This window comes from Hakea prostrata, chromosome 6 (genome assembly GCF_041222555.1).
Source record: "Hakea prostrata isolate BN-2017 chromosome 6, UWA_Hpros_2, whole genome shotgun sequence".
Classification (NCBI taxonomy): Eukaryota; Viridiplantae; Streptophyta; class Magnoliopsida; order Proteales; family Proteaceae; genus Hakea; species Hakea prostrata.
The window spans coordinates 7,793,528-7,809,370 of record NC_142605.1 but is presented as its reverse complement, the minus strand read 5'-3'; the positions used below and the strand labels follow the sequence as shown (position 1 = coordinate 7,809,370).

Here is a 15,843-nt window from a genome sequence, read left to right as displayed (position 1 = left end):
CACAAAACCCCCCGGCGACATCGAATTTACATTAAGTCGGCGATATATCGGACGGTCGAAAAAGTCGACATGTCACCTCTGCTTTGATGCTCTGCGGCTCTGCCTGAAGAGGTATGTCGGTGGTTATCGTCACCGTCCCACGCAAGAAATAGAAGATCCACGATAGAGAAGACATTGCCGTGAGCCCAAATACACCTGAAACAAGAAACCCCATCAGCACTATTCCGATGACGAACGCCGCAGGGACCAAAATAGGACTGAAGATCACAAACAGTGGTGTTGTCAAAGCTAAACCGATGATGGTGATGGTCAAGGTTATACCGGCCAAGGTGAGCAGAATACCGCCAATGGGGAAGACCGTGATGAACACTGACTGGAGGTCGGAGGACTCTTCTTAAGAATGCGAGTCTTGATGCCTTGGCTGATATTTCTTGGCACCCAAGTCGACGACGCCGACGACGACGACACCCAAATCTCTCGCACCCAGACTTCCAAGTTCCAACATCAACACAGAATTCACTCCACTCCACTCCAGGGCCAGGGCAGCTCTCTTCGATTTTCTCGCTCTGGGTCTCTCTTTCTGTATTTCTTTCTTTTGGCTTTTGAATCTGAGTTCTTGAAAGAAGACGATGGCATTAAAAAATAGATTTTTTTGGTAAAAGTTGAAAAGTGATTGATTGTTGCTTGTTTTGTTGCCACGATCTTTTGTTTTTTTGTTTAATAAAATATAAATTAAAGGTAAAGGCATTTAATGCCACTGACACACGTCACACACCACTCAGTATACTGAAATGAAAATTTTCTTTTGGTTACAAATTTGCAAGTTTCAAACACAAGTCGGGCGACATGTCGCCCGAGTCACCGTGTCGCCGGGGTCCGACACGGCGACACCGGCCGACATGTCGAACCTTGTGAAAAACTGCATTGCCGCCTAGGCAGACGCTTTGACAACCATGTCCAAAAGAACCAAACCTATGGAATGAATAAAATCCACTGAAACATGCCACAAAAACCTGGCAGGTTTTGTACCAGGTTTCAGTAAGATTTCGGCAGCTTAATCTCATCGAAATCTTGAGACAACACAAGATTTCAATCCTTTGTTGAGACAAACAAAATAAAAGGTGTAAAGATGGAAGATTGAGAAACTGAAATGAGGTAAACCTCTTCTTAAGGCAACTGGTAAGTCGCTGGCATCTATTGGGGCTTGTGCCACAGTTCCACTAGTAGATTGGTTGGTTGACAATATGGAGGTAGTGGTGACTAACATAGGGATGACGCCTGTAAACTTGAAGAAGTGTTGGTGGTGTTGGAGAAGAACAATTTAGAATGGGAATAGAAATATTTTCATAGAAAATAAGGTCAATACTGACAAACTGCTGATTAGACAGGTTCATAACAAGAATGGCCTTTTGGATATTGAGTTATTGACGAAGGCATAATTAGTAACATCACCGACAGTATTCAATACCAGGATGGCCTAAAATCTATCATCGTAAAGCAAAAAACTTGGAAGCATGGTAAAAATTAGGAAACTCAGTTAGGTAAATGGAACTTGGTGAACTAATAAACCACTTTTTCCTTTCTTTGCTTTTTGGGGTGGGATTTTTGCTATTGTGTATAAAACACTTGGCCTCTTTTGTAAAAATCATGTAATATGTCTTTTATTCATACATTAATGTAATGACCAGTCCTAGTTAACTTACTTGCAATAGCTACTTCACATGATATTCTTCTGCTCTACTTCTCTTTTAGTTCATTCATATCTAACTCTTCATCTCTGTCTGTTATATGGAGTCACTCCTGTTCTGTGCCTCGTCCTCCCTCTTTTTTGTGCTTTGCTCCTCTCCTCGCGGCTGCTTCCTGCTTGTCCTTGGTTTCGTTCCCTCCTCTTTCCGTCTCCTCTGTTCCGTGGTGCCTTGTGGTCCTTCTGTGTCTCGGGTTGGTTGGTTGCCCGTCTGCTCCCCTCTCTGCCCCCGTCGCTCCGTTGTTGCCCCCTTGCTTCCGTCCTCCCTCGTTTCTCCTACCTGTTCCACTTCCCTCTCGTTGTCCTCCTTCCGCCCCCCTGTCCTCTTGCCCCGGTCCCCGCCTCGGTGGGTCTTCGTTCCTTCGCCTCTTCTCATCTGACTCTGATCCTTGGGCCTGCCCTTTCCTTCTGGGTTGTCCCGTCGTGAGTGTCTCCTCTCCCTGTCTGTGCTTCCCTTTCCCCCTTTCCCCTTCCTGCGTGGCTCGACCTGCCCGTGGTGCTCCTGGTGCTGTTTGACTCTCCCCGTGCCTTTGGCCCTCCTGTCTGCTCTCCTGTTGCTGTGGTGGTGGTGGTGGTCTCTCCGTGGTTCTTCTTCCTGGCCCGTCCCCCATCTCTCTCCCCCCCCCTCTTTCTCTCTCTCTCTCCTCCCCTGTCTTCCCCTGGGCCCTCCGTCCATCTCTCTCTCTCCGCTCTCCTGTGCCGCTCTTTTTCTCTCTCTCCCTTTTTTCCTCTCTTGGTGCACCGGTGTGGTCGGCTTGGCTCGTTGCCTCTCCCCTCTGCCGCTCTTCCTCGCTCCCATCTCTCTGCTTTGCGGGTTGACCTCCCGCCTCATCCTTGCTCTCCCCCTCTGGGGTCTCCTCCTCGGCTCTCTTGGCGTGTCCCCTCTCTTGTCCCCTTCCTTGCTCTTGACCTCCTTGTGCTCCTCTCTCGCCTCTTTTTGCTTCTCCTCCCCCTTCCCCCCCGGTTCCGCCTCTTGTGTTTGTTGTGTCTCCGTCGCTGCGCCGTGTCGGGCCTCTCCGCTCTTTCGTCTCCGTCTCCCGTTTCCCCCCTCCTCCTCCCCTTTTTGTTTTGTGTCTCTTCTCTCTTGCTCCTGTGCTCCGGTGGTGTTCTCCCGCTTCTCGTTCCTGCATCTCTGCCTTTCTGCGTTTTCGTTGTTGCGTTTTGCCTTTCTTGTCTGCTACTGTCTCTCCTCCCTCCTCTTCCTCTTTTTTTCTTGTTTTGTCGCTCCGGTTCCCCTTTCCCTCTTCTGGCTGCCCGTCTCGTCCTCTCCCGTTCTTTCGTGTGGTCTGGGTTCTTGGCTTCCGCCCTGGTGGTGCTTCTCTTGTTTCTTTTCTTGTTTTGTTCTTGTTTTTCTTTCCTCCCCCTCTGGTTTTCCTGCCTTTCCCCCTTTCTTGGTGTGTTGTTTCTGGTTGCCCCTGTGCTTTCTTCCTCTCCTTCATCTCTCCGCGCCCTTTGTGTTTGGTTTCCTTTGTTGATCTACCCTTTGTCCCCGGTCTCTTGTCCTCTTGTTTGCCGCTTCCTGGTTGGTGCCCTCTGCTCTCCCCGCCGTGTTTTGTTGGGGCCGCCCGTCTTGTGCCTGCCGTGTTGGGCTTTCTTCTTCGCTCTTCGGTCCTTTTGCATCTTGTGCCCCGGCCTCCCTCCCCCCTGTCCTCCTCCTTCCGCTCCTGGTTTTCTGTGTCCTTTCCCCCTGCCCTTCTTCCTTTGCTTCCCCTGTCTTTTGCTCTCTCTGTCCGCCGGGTCCGGCCTTCCGTCCTCCTCCTTCATCCCCCTTCTTGTTGCCCTTTCGTCCCTTGCCCCTGCTCGCTCCCCTCTTTCCCCTTCTTCCCCCTTTGTTTTTGCATCCTTCTGTGCCGGTCTCCCTGCCCGTCCTCCCTCCTTCCTTTGTGTGCTCGTGCCCCCCTCCCTCTCCCCTGTGCTCCCTTGGCTTGGCCTCTGTGGCTTTCCTCTTCCTTTGCCGTGGGGTTCTTTTTCTCTTGGGGTTGGCCCCCCCCCTCCGCCCCGTCTCTCCCCTCGCCTTTGGCCCGTGCCTTTGCCGCCTGTGTTTGCCCCTTGGGCCTCCCCCCTTGTCCTTCCTTCCCCCTTGCTTTTTTCTTCTTTTTGTGGCCTCCCGTCGTCTCTGTTCCCCTCTCGGCCTCTGGGTCTGCGGTGTGTGCCTGTCTGTCGTGGGGCCCTGGTTGGCCGCTCTCGTCTCGCTCCTCCTCCGGGCTGCCTCCCTTGCCCTCCCCTCCGGTCTCCGTGCCCCGCCCCCGGCTCTCGTGTCCTCCCTCTCTCGGTCTTGCTCCCTCTCTCCCGGTCTCTCTCCTCTCGCCTGGGTGTGCATCGCTGGTCTGGTCCCTTTGTCTCTCCCCCTCCCCTCCTCGGCTCTGCCTCCCTCCCTCTTTGCTTTCTTTTGTGCCCTCTTCTCTTGCCCTCCTTTCCTCTTTGCCATTGCCCTTTACTTCATGGGCTTGGGCTCCCCCTTGCGGTCCCCTCCCGCTGTGGTCTTTGTCTGTGGCCCCCCTGTCCATCTTTTCTTTTACCTCGCTTTTTCCTTCTCTCGGAGGCTTACCATGCTGCCAGCTATGTCGCTTGTGTTTCTATCGAATCTCCAACTCAAACTCAGCTTGTGCCGAATCGAATTCCCGATACAAACATACATAATATTTAATAATCCCGTTAAACTTAAAATAGAAACCCACGTCCAACACTTTTTTAATCAAAGCATTAATACTTTAACTTTTAACATCTAAATACAAAAACTAAGAAAAATTCTTCAATTTAGCTTGCACTATAATGGAACAAGTGAACAACAATAGAGAAGAGAGAACAAGATAATGGCATATTTCATTAACGTTATGTACCAAAATTTCTGGATCAAAATTCAGACATCCAACATTGAACATTCCAACTTGAACATATTCTCGTGTCTCTATTAAGCATGCTAACCTAAGATTTAATTTTTAAAGCTGTAAATGGAATACATCTATTAGCATGCTAAACAGCTAAGATTTAATTTTTTAAAGCTGTAAATGGAATACATCTACTAGCATGCTAAACAACTAAAGATTTAATTTTTTAAAGCTGTAAATGAATACATGAGCCAACTTGCGACTCATGCTGAAAACACAAGAATTTCGGGGAAAGAAGAGAGCAAGGGAGAAGAGAAGCAAGAAATGAAGCTAAACCCAATGAAATGAAGCTAAAAGCAGAAACTACTGTTCACTAAACCATTCAAGCTAGGTTACCTTCCAATAGAGCTTCAAACTTTGAAATAATCCACCAACAAGTGCCTTTCACCAGGGTGCTTGAATCTACTTGAAATCTGCCCTGAGGTCGAAATGGTCCCTCGTGTCGAACTCTCGCCTCCCTGCTTCGATCGAACTCGGTTTCCCGGTTTCGATCGGATGCGCTTTTATAACATTGCCGCTGGTTCCCTTCCTTAACAAAACCAAGTTTCGGTTTCGATCGTTTGGGTTTCGTCGCCCTCTTTTCCGATTTCCCATCCGTTCGTGGCTCACCCATATTTCGCCCGTGGGAATTTCGGTTTCGCCACCTGTTTTTCGGTCCCGGTTTCGTTTCGGTCGATTTCGCTGTTTCGCTTTTTTCCATGCTTGGAAGAAGTAAAAACAATAGAAAAGGGACTCATTTTGAATAGCTTCAGATGACATTCAATACGGGCAGTTAACACCATTACCCCAATAAGACTCTGAACGTTAGGATGAAAACTGATGCCCAATAAATGGTGTTTTTTTCTTTTGGCAACTTCATTTAGTTGAGGTGAGTTTTGATGTATTATTCCAAGCTCAAAGCAAAAAAAAAGAAAAGAGATTTCTTTCTTGAGATCACTAGAAAGCATTCATAGACATTAAGCTTTCACCTCTAATAGTCATCCATTCTTGCTGCAAAAATAGAGGCCGTGTTTGTAAAGATGCTCTAGTTTTTTCTATTATATGATTCTTTAGTCCATGCATTTTTAGATTTAGAAGCTTATTCTTACTGCCCTTTCTATATGTAGTTTTGAAGTTGCATTTCTCCGCCTTAATATTGGGATTCAGATGATTGTTTGTTTGATTAAATGGCTTCAAAGACTCTTCGTACATTTTTGTTGACTTGATGCATTCTTAAATGGTTGTTGTTTCAAACAATTACTTTTGATCACTGCATTTGGCTGAATTTTTCTTGTTGAAATTGTCAGATGTTGAAAAAGTTAAGCAAGCAACTAAATGGTGAGGATTGGTCATGGAACAACTTAAACACATTATGCTGGGCAATAGGATCTATATCTGGGTCCATGGTGGAGGAGCAGGTATCTTTGTTAATTGTTTCAGAGTGATGTCTAATTTTCGGGGGACTGGTTCAGTTGATTTTAGTTTCTGCTTGAACTGTGCTTACTCTTGGTGTTGTGTTCTGGCAGGAGAACAGATTTCTGGTAATGGTCATTCGGGATCTGCTCAACTTATGTGAAATTACGAAGGGAAAAGATAACAAAGCTGTCATAGCAAGTAACATTATGTAAGATGTTTAGAAATGCTTGTCCTTTAAATGACAACTTCTCTAGTGATTGCTTTACTCAGTTTCTTGGCTCCTCCCCATCCCTGCTTTAATTGACAGGTATGTTGTTGGCCAGTACCCGAAATTTTTAAGGGCTCATTGGAAGTTCCTCAAAACTGTTGTCAATAAGTTGTTTGAGTTCATGCATGAAACACATCCAGGAGTTCAGGTGTCTTTTGTAGCCTCCATCCTTATAATTCTTTGTAAATTTTAATGAACTTTTCAGTGTTCTAGTTTCCTGCAAAAAAACTGGATCCGTTAGGGCTGTGATAATGCATAACCTTGCTTGTCATCCATCTAAGGTGATATTGGTGTAAGATGGTTGCGATAAAAAGGCTGAGAGATGGTTATTTCTAATCAGAGCTACTTTCATGTATCAAGTGTCTTGGGTTGGTCATCTTTTGGAGGTCCCCGTTTCTTGCAGTACTTTCGTTTTCTATCGATGAAATCCTTTGAATTGAAAAAAAAAAAAAAAACTGGATGAGTAAAACATTATGCCAAAGAAATAAAAAGGGATGGTGCAGAGTAACTTGCATTGAAAACTATGCGCTTGCTGATTTTTTTTGTACTTCTGTTAAGTAACGTGAATATAAGAGTTACAAGAAATATGGTACTGCTATGGAATTTAGGGTGGAGCATGATTCATGTAAGCCAGTTCAGATATGTTTCAGCAAGTGAAGAAAGTCTCATAAATGAAGCTGTAAACGTTAGGCTTATTGGAACACTTCTTGAGATAGAATTTGTCCCATATGCAAACATTATGGTAGTTCTTTGGAGGTAGTTATTGATTTGCCAATGGAAAATGGTTTAAGAAGCTTGTCCTGTTGGAGAGAAATATGCAGATCAGCTGACTTTCAGATCCTTTCTCCTTTATGAAATTCATCCTTAAGTTGGGATAGTACTGAGACGGGTTTTCGGGGGGGGGGGGGTGGTGGGGGGGGGGGGGGGGGGGGTGGTTTTTTTTTTTTTTTTTTTTTATTATTTTTTTTTTTGTTGTTTTTTTTTTTGTTTTGTTTTTTTTTAAAAAAAAATATTTTTTTTTTTACACCCCCCCCCCCCCAAAATTCTCCCCCCTCTTTGGGGGGAAGGCTTTCCCCCCCCCCCCCCCCCCTTTTTCTTTTTTTCCCCCCCATTGGTTTTTCTATTTTTTACCATGGTACTGACATTTTTTATGCTGGTCAATCTCGCTGTCACATGTATATATATTTTACCAATGCTTTTTTGCTGATCACTTTCATGTTGCATGAATAATTACTGTTTTATTCCATTCATGCCTTTCTATCTTATTTTTCATTTTTACTTTTTGCAAATTCATAAGTTCATTTTCTGCCAGGCATGCATGAACTTCTTACAAAGATGACAGACTGGCTGTGTCTGTCCAGGATACACCATCACACTTTGGTTACTGAGACCTTATTTTCCTTTCAGGATATGGCCTGTGACACATTTTTAAAGATAGTTCAAAAGTGCAAACGCAAATTTGTTGTTGTACAGGTAACTTTTTCCCATTTATGTTCTTGGTTATTACTTATTACATGGTAAATCGATGGGCAAGGAGAGGGTGCAGCTTCCTTTTTGCGGTCTGAAAGCATTATTAGAGTATCTGAGAGTTGGATAGGGTGAGGTTATCTATTGCAGATCTTTTTCTCCACAATCAGCATTCGTATTTTGGTTAAAAAATTTTGAGTTAGCGAGATATATTTCGATCCCAGGGCATTAACATTGCTGAAATCTTAAATAAACTTGTCTACCTTGGCAATTCACCCCCCCTCCCATTTTTTTAGTTCAACCAAATTTGAAAATGGCTTACTAGTCAAAATATTTTTAACATTCAGTGAACTATCTATTTTAAATTGGAAGTGCCGTTAGACATAATATCTGATGGATAATTGTCCATTGTTCATTGTCTGTTTGTCCTGGATATGGAGCTTCTATATGATCTTTTGTTTTGTGACTGCACTTCTTTAATTTGCAGGTTGGGGAAAATGAACCATTTGTTTCTGAACTGTTGACGGGCCTTCCGGCCACTGTTGCAGATCTGGAGCCCCACCAGATCCATACATTTTATGAATCTGTAAGTTGATAAGATCCTTTTGGCTCCCAGTGGCTATGCTTAGGCATATATTTGCCCATAATGTTGACATGAAATGTGGTAGTACTATACTAATGATCACTTGCCGCTTGTTAGGTTGGTCAAATGATTCAAGCTGAATCTGATCCCCAGAAAAGGGACGAGTATTTGCAAAGGTTGATGGAACTTCCCAATCAGGTAGGTGTTTTTCTGTCAAGGTCCTCTTTGTTATTTCCCTCTTCACCCCCATTTAATTGACTACTTCATTGAAGAAGAAATTCAGAACATCAAAGTTACACTACAGAGTAAAACCCCCTTTTTTTTAATGGAACTGTGAGTAACTGAGTATTACTTGTACTCTGTTTCTTGCATTCCCATCAGAACTCTTTGTTTGGAAATAAATCATATACATTAAGACAACACATCAGGCACACATGTGTCAAACGTCTGTTTTCAACTGCTAAAACACTTCCATAGTTTCTTTTTGTGACCGCTATGCATGGCATATCTCTTTGTTTCCTTCTGCATCAGCCATCACCTTTTTACTGACTCTTAAGTAATGCTTTCCTGCAGAAATGGGCAGAAATTATTGGGCAGGCACGTCAGAGTGTAGATTTTCTGAAAGACCATGATGTGATCAGGACTGTACTTAACATATTGCAGGTATTTATTGCACTTCTGGCACTTCTGCAGTTCCTTTTTGCTAAATTTTTAAATATTTTATTCATAATGTTGATTAATCAATGATGCTGTGAGAAAACATGGCATGAAGGGCCTTTTTTGGTATCAATTCTCATCCTCTGTTTTATCTATTTAAAAGAAATGAATACAAGAATCCATTTTTGTTAAAAAATTGAAGAATAGTTTGGTAACTTTTGTTCAGAATAAGTTATGTAATGAAAACTAAGTTTGGTAGGTTGAAATGAAAAATTGATAAAAAATTGATAATGAAAATTAAGAACAGATCACAGGGAGTTAGAAAAAAGAGAAACAATTAGGTTTTCATAAAAAGAATGTGTATTTACTGTTATCCCCGCAATATGTATTTGGATTTTAAGTGGTTTGTACAAGAATGAATAGAATGAGTTTTTGACCTAGAATCCATAATAGATATAAAGTGTATCATGGATTTTGGGGTTTTTTTTTCTTCATTAATTTGAATTAAAATAGGATTTAAAACCAAACACATAAAAAATGAAAAATGTCAGAAAATGAGAATGAGAATAGATACCAAAAAGGCCCTAAGTATTGTTATTTTATTATTTAAGCTTTTCATACTAGGAGGTTATTGTTTACTGAATTCAATGCAGAGCACTATGATTAGCTTGATTTGTCATTGCTGCAGATCCAGTAGGGATGGTCATGCATTATTCATTCGCAGTTGTATCTGATTTATTCTTTTTAATCTTTGGAACGTCAGAACTGATTTGTGTTGGAACAGAAATTCATAAAAAGGGTAGAAGTGAATGAAATGTTAGAAATATTGGCATAATTCAAACCAGTGGACATGGGTTTGCCCATGAAGTCCTGAAATGTGTTGGCTTTGGGGCCATTTATTCACCTTTCGACTCAGCAAATCAATCACAGATCCCATTGCAGGGCTGTATTTTTCTCTTCTAGAGGTTGTCTGATTGAATTTCTGAGTTTGTGGGACTTTTTTGTGAAAAAGGCAGCAATGCTAAAGCACAATTTTGAGTTCTTATGGCTCTTGAAGGATAAATTTGCCAGGCTCTCTCTCCTTGACATTTACTTCCATTTGCTCAGTCACTTTGTTCCATTTCTTTCTTCTGTCTCAATTTGAGGATTTGTCAAGCCATGGCTAAAATGATGAATGTCCCATAATCTACACCAAGTGGAAGGCCGAGCCACGAGACAAACCTTAGCCTGCTGCCCAGCAGCAAATAATGAGTTTGAGCAAGGCCCTCGCTTACTTTCTGTTTTTTAATTTTTTCCACGCCTTCACTTATAAGGTTATGGTTGGGTGAGGGTACTTTGGTATATTTGCCCAGCCATGATAAAAAATTAATTTCTGTACTTAATTTCAGTTATCTCAGTATTCTATTTCTAGTAGATTGTAACTAGTTAACCTATGATGGGAGTCTCTGTATAGGTTTCAGCTATAAGACCTAAGTTTAAGTCTGTTTAAGTCTAGTTTAGCATTGCTCAGGATTATTGCCTCCTTACTGTTCTCAGTTAGAACAGTGTTCTCAGCTCTTGATATGGCACACAAGTGTTTGCAAAGGGGGGGTCTTTGTGAAGCCAACCCACTCAAGCACAGATTCTTCGATTTTGGTTGGGTTTTTGCATAAGCCATTTCAGCCCCTCCACAGTTCAGGACAAGGCTCCCTCACCTAGAGAGCTAGAAGCCAGCATCCCCATTCCCCTTTAATTTCTGTGTGATGCAGCCCCAATTTAATGAGGGCCACTTCTTCCAAGATCTTTTAAGAGAACCAACCCATATGGGACCAAGAAAATGTTTCTTGAAATTTTTGTTGTCGGACATGGGGGTTTATTTGTGATATGGGCTTTGATGGGATAATTTTTCTAGTAAGGATGGATTTGGTTAGTGACCTTTGAATCCCTTGGTTGGAAAAATTGGAATGGAGTAGTTTCATGGATGATGGGGGGTGTTAGTTTTGGAGAAATTAGAGTGATGGAATATATAGTGGGATGGGGCAGGTTATAGAGATATGGGATGAAAATAATAGGAATGGGGCGAAACTTGGAGGGAATGTAGGTAATAATATAAAGATATGATACCCAAGTTTGTTTGGGCTTGGATTGCTAAATTGTAAGATATAAGGGTTCTTGTTTTGGTGGGTATAAGGGAGTATGCAAATCCAAAAGAATATTTGCATCTTGAAATTGGGAGGTCAGAATGGGGTCAAACTTGAATCTAAGGTCACTAAGGTTGGGGGGATGATGTACCGAGATTGGGGGATAAATCTAGTTGTTAGATGGGCTTAGATCTTACCTTGAATTTTGGGTGTCTCGGGAACTTTGGAGATTCAAGTAAATTCAAGAAAAAAGAAAAAGAGTGATATAAGAAGGGAAACGTAATGCATGGTTTGAGATCTCAATCTCGATAGGGATCTTGGTGGGCCAAAAAGTTGAGATATCGCAAGATCTTGGCCAAGATATGGTATTTTTGGCCACCTCAAGTTGAGCCAACCATAAACAAAATTCCATCGAAACTCGTGAAATTTCTCATTTTGGGAACCTCAAAACGAAAAACTAGGGGACTGGAAAAAAAATCCCAAGTTTCGATCGAAATAGTTGAAATTTCGTCGAAACTTGTCGAAGCTTAATTCAACCTAGCTGGACCAGCTGGTTTATAAGAAAGATAAAAATTCCCAAATTTCTTGGGAAACTTGGGAAATTTCATGGAAACCTGGGAAATTTCATGGAAATTTGGAAAATTTTGTGGAAACATGGGACTTTTTCTTACAAGTTTTGTAGCTTTCCCAAATTTTTAATTTTTTTGTTTCTTTCATGTTTCCCCAAATACCACGACAGATATCCCCTCCATCAGGACTTCCCTATCCAAATTGCCTATTCCCTCAGACTGGTTATCTTAGGCATGTTGATGACCAGACTTATAAAGTTACAGTTGTTGATTACCTTGACAACGATAGGCATAAAATGTCATGGGATATCTATGTTCATTGGTTGGAGGAGAGGATGTTACAGGCATAATACTACTCAGCTAACAGAATGGATCCACTCATGGCACTAAGTTGTGCTTCCCTTTTATTGTCAGTTACTTTGTATTTGATGTTTTGAAGTTAGAAATTATATATTGAATGTTATGTACTTAAGTAGTTAAGTGTATAGTGTATTTTTCAAACAATTCTACATTGATGTTATGTACATTGAATGACATATCTACATTGACTATTTTAGCAAAATACAGCCAATGTGTTCTTTATACTCTAATTAACTTAAATGCAGACTCCCACCCTAAAATACTCCTTATAACCTATCGAAACTTCATGTCGAGACTTGCACGAAAAAGTCCTAAGTTTTCTCGAAATTTCCCAATTTCCCACCTAGGTTTCCCATTTTCACCTGGTCAAAACTTAAGTTTGCCTCAAATTTTTTTTCTATGGAGCCAACTTGGTGGCTTGTCTTTGGTGGATTTTAGGGCTCAGTTTGGGCTGGAGTTTGTAATGTACCCTATTTTAGGCCTTTTAAACATAGTGGTGGCCTTAGATTTGAGAAAATCAGTGTGGATATGAGTTCCAACTTGACCCTAGATTTGAAACCGATGAGTTGAAGTAGTGAACATGCATACTTATAAAATGTGAAGTGGACTACCATTATTTGGTATAAATGAAATAATAAAGATTTAAAATAAAACAATACATCAAACATGTGCAGTTGTTCACAATTTCACATGACCTTGGTGTATATATAAGTTGCACTGCAAGTTTACAAGAGTAAAATCAATGAGGCACCAAACAACTCCTCTAACTCTTGCTCTACCAACACTAGGGTACAAGCAATGTGGCATTTCCACTTCCCCAGCTCCTGCTCCACAAGGGTAAAATCAATGAAGCAAGAGCAACTTGGTCTTTGTTGTAGTTGTTTAAACACGTTGTTGATGCTGATTAGGTGGATTTCTGACCAAGATTCTGACAAAAAATCTGGCAAGATGAGCAGAACCAGGAAGAAGTTTGTGTGAGAATGAGTTGATATTGAGTCATATCGACTTGAGAGTTAGTATTTAAAGCTAAGGCTTCATTGAAATCTCGATCAAACTGAGATCTTGGCCGAGATATTGTCAACCCCAGGTTTCACATTAAATCTTGTCTTGATATCTAAAAGCAGGAAATCTTCTGAGATCCCATGAATTTTTGAACCAAGATGGAGTGTAGGCTACCGGTTACCTGAGTGGAGCCTAATATTGCTGGGACTCACATAAAGATGGAGATCAAAGGCTGTCCTATACAGCCACTGTCAATAGTCTAAGCTTGATTTCACTAAGAACCTTCCTAGGCTTTGGATCTTCAAATTAATTGACGCAACTAGGACTCCTAATGCTTTGATCTTCAAACTAATTGATAGAACCAAAGTAAACACACACAAAGTGCTCGAAGGGAAGCTGATGTTGATTCTGTTAAATTTCATTTCTCCCATCTAGTGGAGGGGTCATTCATACATAATATATTGGAGTCTTAAAATGATTGCCACTCCAATTTTGACTCGTAACTCGAAATTAGAAGCCAACTCAAAAAACTAACTAGCCTAGTCTGACTTAGACTCAGGATACAAAATTTTGCTGAAACTTCGGGTTTCGCCACCTAGCGAAACCACCGAAATCCTGAAATTTCGACAAAATGTCGCTGAGATTTGGGAAAGTTTTTGTGGGAGTTTCACCCCCCCAAGTTTCGGGGGTATTTGAGGTTATTTTGGATTGGTTTTTGGTATCTACCCAATTTGAGGCCAATAAACACACTAGGAGTGTTATTTTGGCCTAAAATCTCTTGATCAGCACATGCCCAGCTGTATGAGGGCGGAACTGGCAGTCTGAACATGGATTTAAACAAATGTAAGTATGCAATTGATGGAAGAGAATGCATGGATCTTCATTAAATTTCAAGAAAGAAGGGAACTACTAAAATTTATTATACAAGTAGTCAAATGTACATGTACAAGTATACAAGTTTTGGCAAGTACATATTAGTTATCCAATCATCTCAACACCAAGTACTGTGCCTAGGTGGATCCATCCCCTATTGATGCTCCATCATGCTTTATATCATCTTCTCCCAACCAATGTATATACTGAACCCATGTCATTCCCCGTTGATGGTTGTTGAGATAGTCTTGAACTACAACCCAGTAATGATCGTCATTCACCGCCTCAAGAATTCCTGTTTGAGAGAAATGAGAATAGGGCCAAGGAATCTGCTCTTGTAATGATCGTCATCATCTCCATCACCTCGAGTCTCATGACTCTCATCGTCACCACCACTATTATCATCATCATCATGTCTTTAATTTGGACTAGGAGCTAGCATGTCATCTTGATTCCGTAGACTGAGTGTCTAAGGCACAAACTCATCATCATTGTGTGTGCCAAGTGCCATCATCCAATCCTCATCTTCAGTACCAGCTGCCTCTGTGCATGTGCCTGCCCATCCGGAGATGCCATGAAATCATCCTAGTCAACCCCCACAGCTCTAGCAATTTGCGGCTGAAGCCTCCCTCCAGGCTGGTCCAACACTTTCTCACCCCTATCCATAAACCACTTAGCGAGGGGATCCTGATCCTTTCCATCCACCTTGAAGATATCAGCGAGGTCGATGTTCCTGCACCCTACCCTTAGCATGTTCCCTGGCATGCTAGAGCTTCAACATAAGTTAAATTCATACCCATCAAACAACATTCTAGCATTTGTTTTGTGAAAAATAAGTTTGGAGAACTGTGGTTACCTCTGAGATGAAAATCTCCAAGAATTGAGCAAAACACTATTTGATTGATGCGATGCATGTGATTGCCAGCAAGAAGCACACAAGAACTAGTGCTAGATGTCGCAGATCGAGGCACAAATAGTTAGAACATGAAAAACCAGGAGAGACAAGCTTTGGAAGATGGAGTTGAACCGAAATGAGGCGAAAGTTCGCCTCGATTTTGCTTACTATCGCCTATATTATGGGGAAAAAAAAGCATGATATTTCGACTGTTGGGGGATATATCGCTCCTGTTTCGGCGTTATATCGCCGACATTGGGGAATGTCAATTTCGCCTATGGGTTTTGTGTCGCTAGGTAGCGATGATCTTGCCCCTATAACTTAAGTTAGGCAATCAATTAGCAAGCAATTAAACTATTCTGTGCTTAGCCTAGCCACTAGGTAGTTATGATCCTGCCCCTGTGACTTGTTGGCCCATAGAATAGGCTTATGACCACATAATCCTATTAAACGATGGCCCAGCATCTGTATCTATTAACCCTGAGTTTATATCAAACAAAAATAGGTCAATTCGGTGTTGGATCTGCATCACCTCCATTCAGTCCTTTATCCTAAAATCAAGAAGCCTAAGAACTCACAAACCAGCTCTCACAATCACCTCAGATTTGAACCACATAAGCTCCAGGCTGCCGTTGACTTTAGAGCCAAGTTGCATATGTTTTTGAGTAGCCAAACCCTAGATATCACAGTTCTTTATTTGAAACCCTAAATTTAAACCCCTAAGTCATAAATTCCCTTATCTTGAGTTTTTACTCTTTAAAACTTGGTGAACATCTCCTAGGTATTGCACCCTAGGTTGCATCCAAGTGCAGCCCAGTCAGAACCCTAAAGCCCCAAAACCCATCTCTAGGGATTTACCTCATATAACCCTATTTTTACCTGTTCTTTGAAACCCCTTGAGACCATACCTATTTGTCATAAAATCAAGCATAACAATCCCATATGAAATTGGTGGGGCTTTCCCACATAAACATTTCACACCGATTATTACTGCAAATAATTCCATCATAGTCCACATCTCA

General features: G+C 41.9%; 1 protein-coding gene across 2 annotated transcripts in view; it reads left to right on the top strand.

The window, feature by feature from the left end:
- LOC149012192 (protein EXPORTIN 1A-like) overlaps positions 1–15,843 on the top strand; it is a 120,604-nt gene that overhangs the window by 52,385 nt on the left and 52,376 nt on the right. For both annotated transcript variants that reach the window (XM_089157935.1, XM_089157934.1), the window contains exons 16-22: positions 5,919–6,029; positions 6,138–6,235; positions 6,335–6,443; positions 7,703–7,768; positions 8,250–8,348; positions 8,463–8,543; positions 8,919–9,008. In XM_089157935.1, coding sequence (XP_089014061.1) covers positions 5,919–6,029; positions 6,138–6,235; positions 6,335–6,443; positions 7,703–7,768; positions 8,250–8,348; positions 8,463–8,543; positions 8,919–9,008 — 654 coding nt within the window. The remainder of the gene's footprint in view (positions 1–5,918; positions 6,030–6,137; positions 6,236–6,334; positions 6,444–7,702; positions 7,769–8,249; positions 8,349–8,462; positions 8,544–8,918; positions 9,009–15,843) is intronic.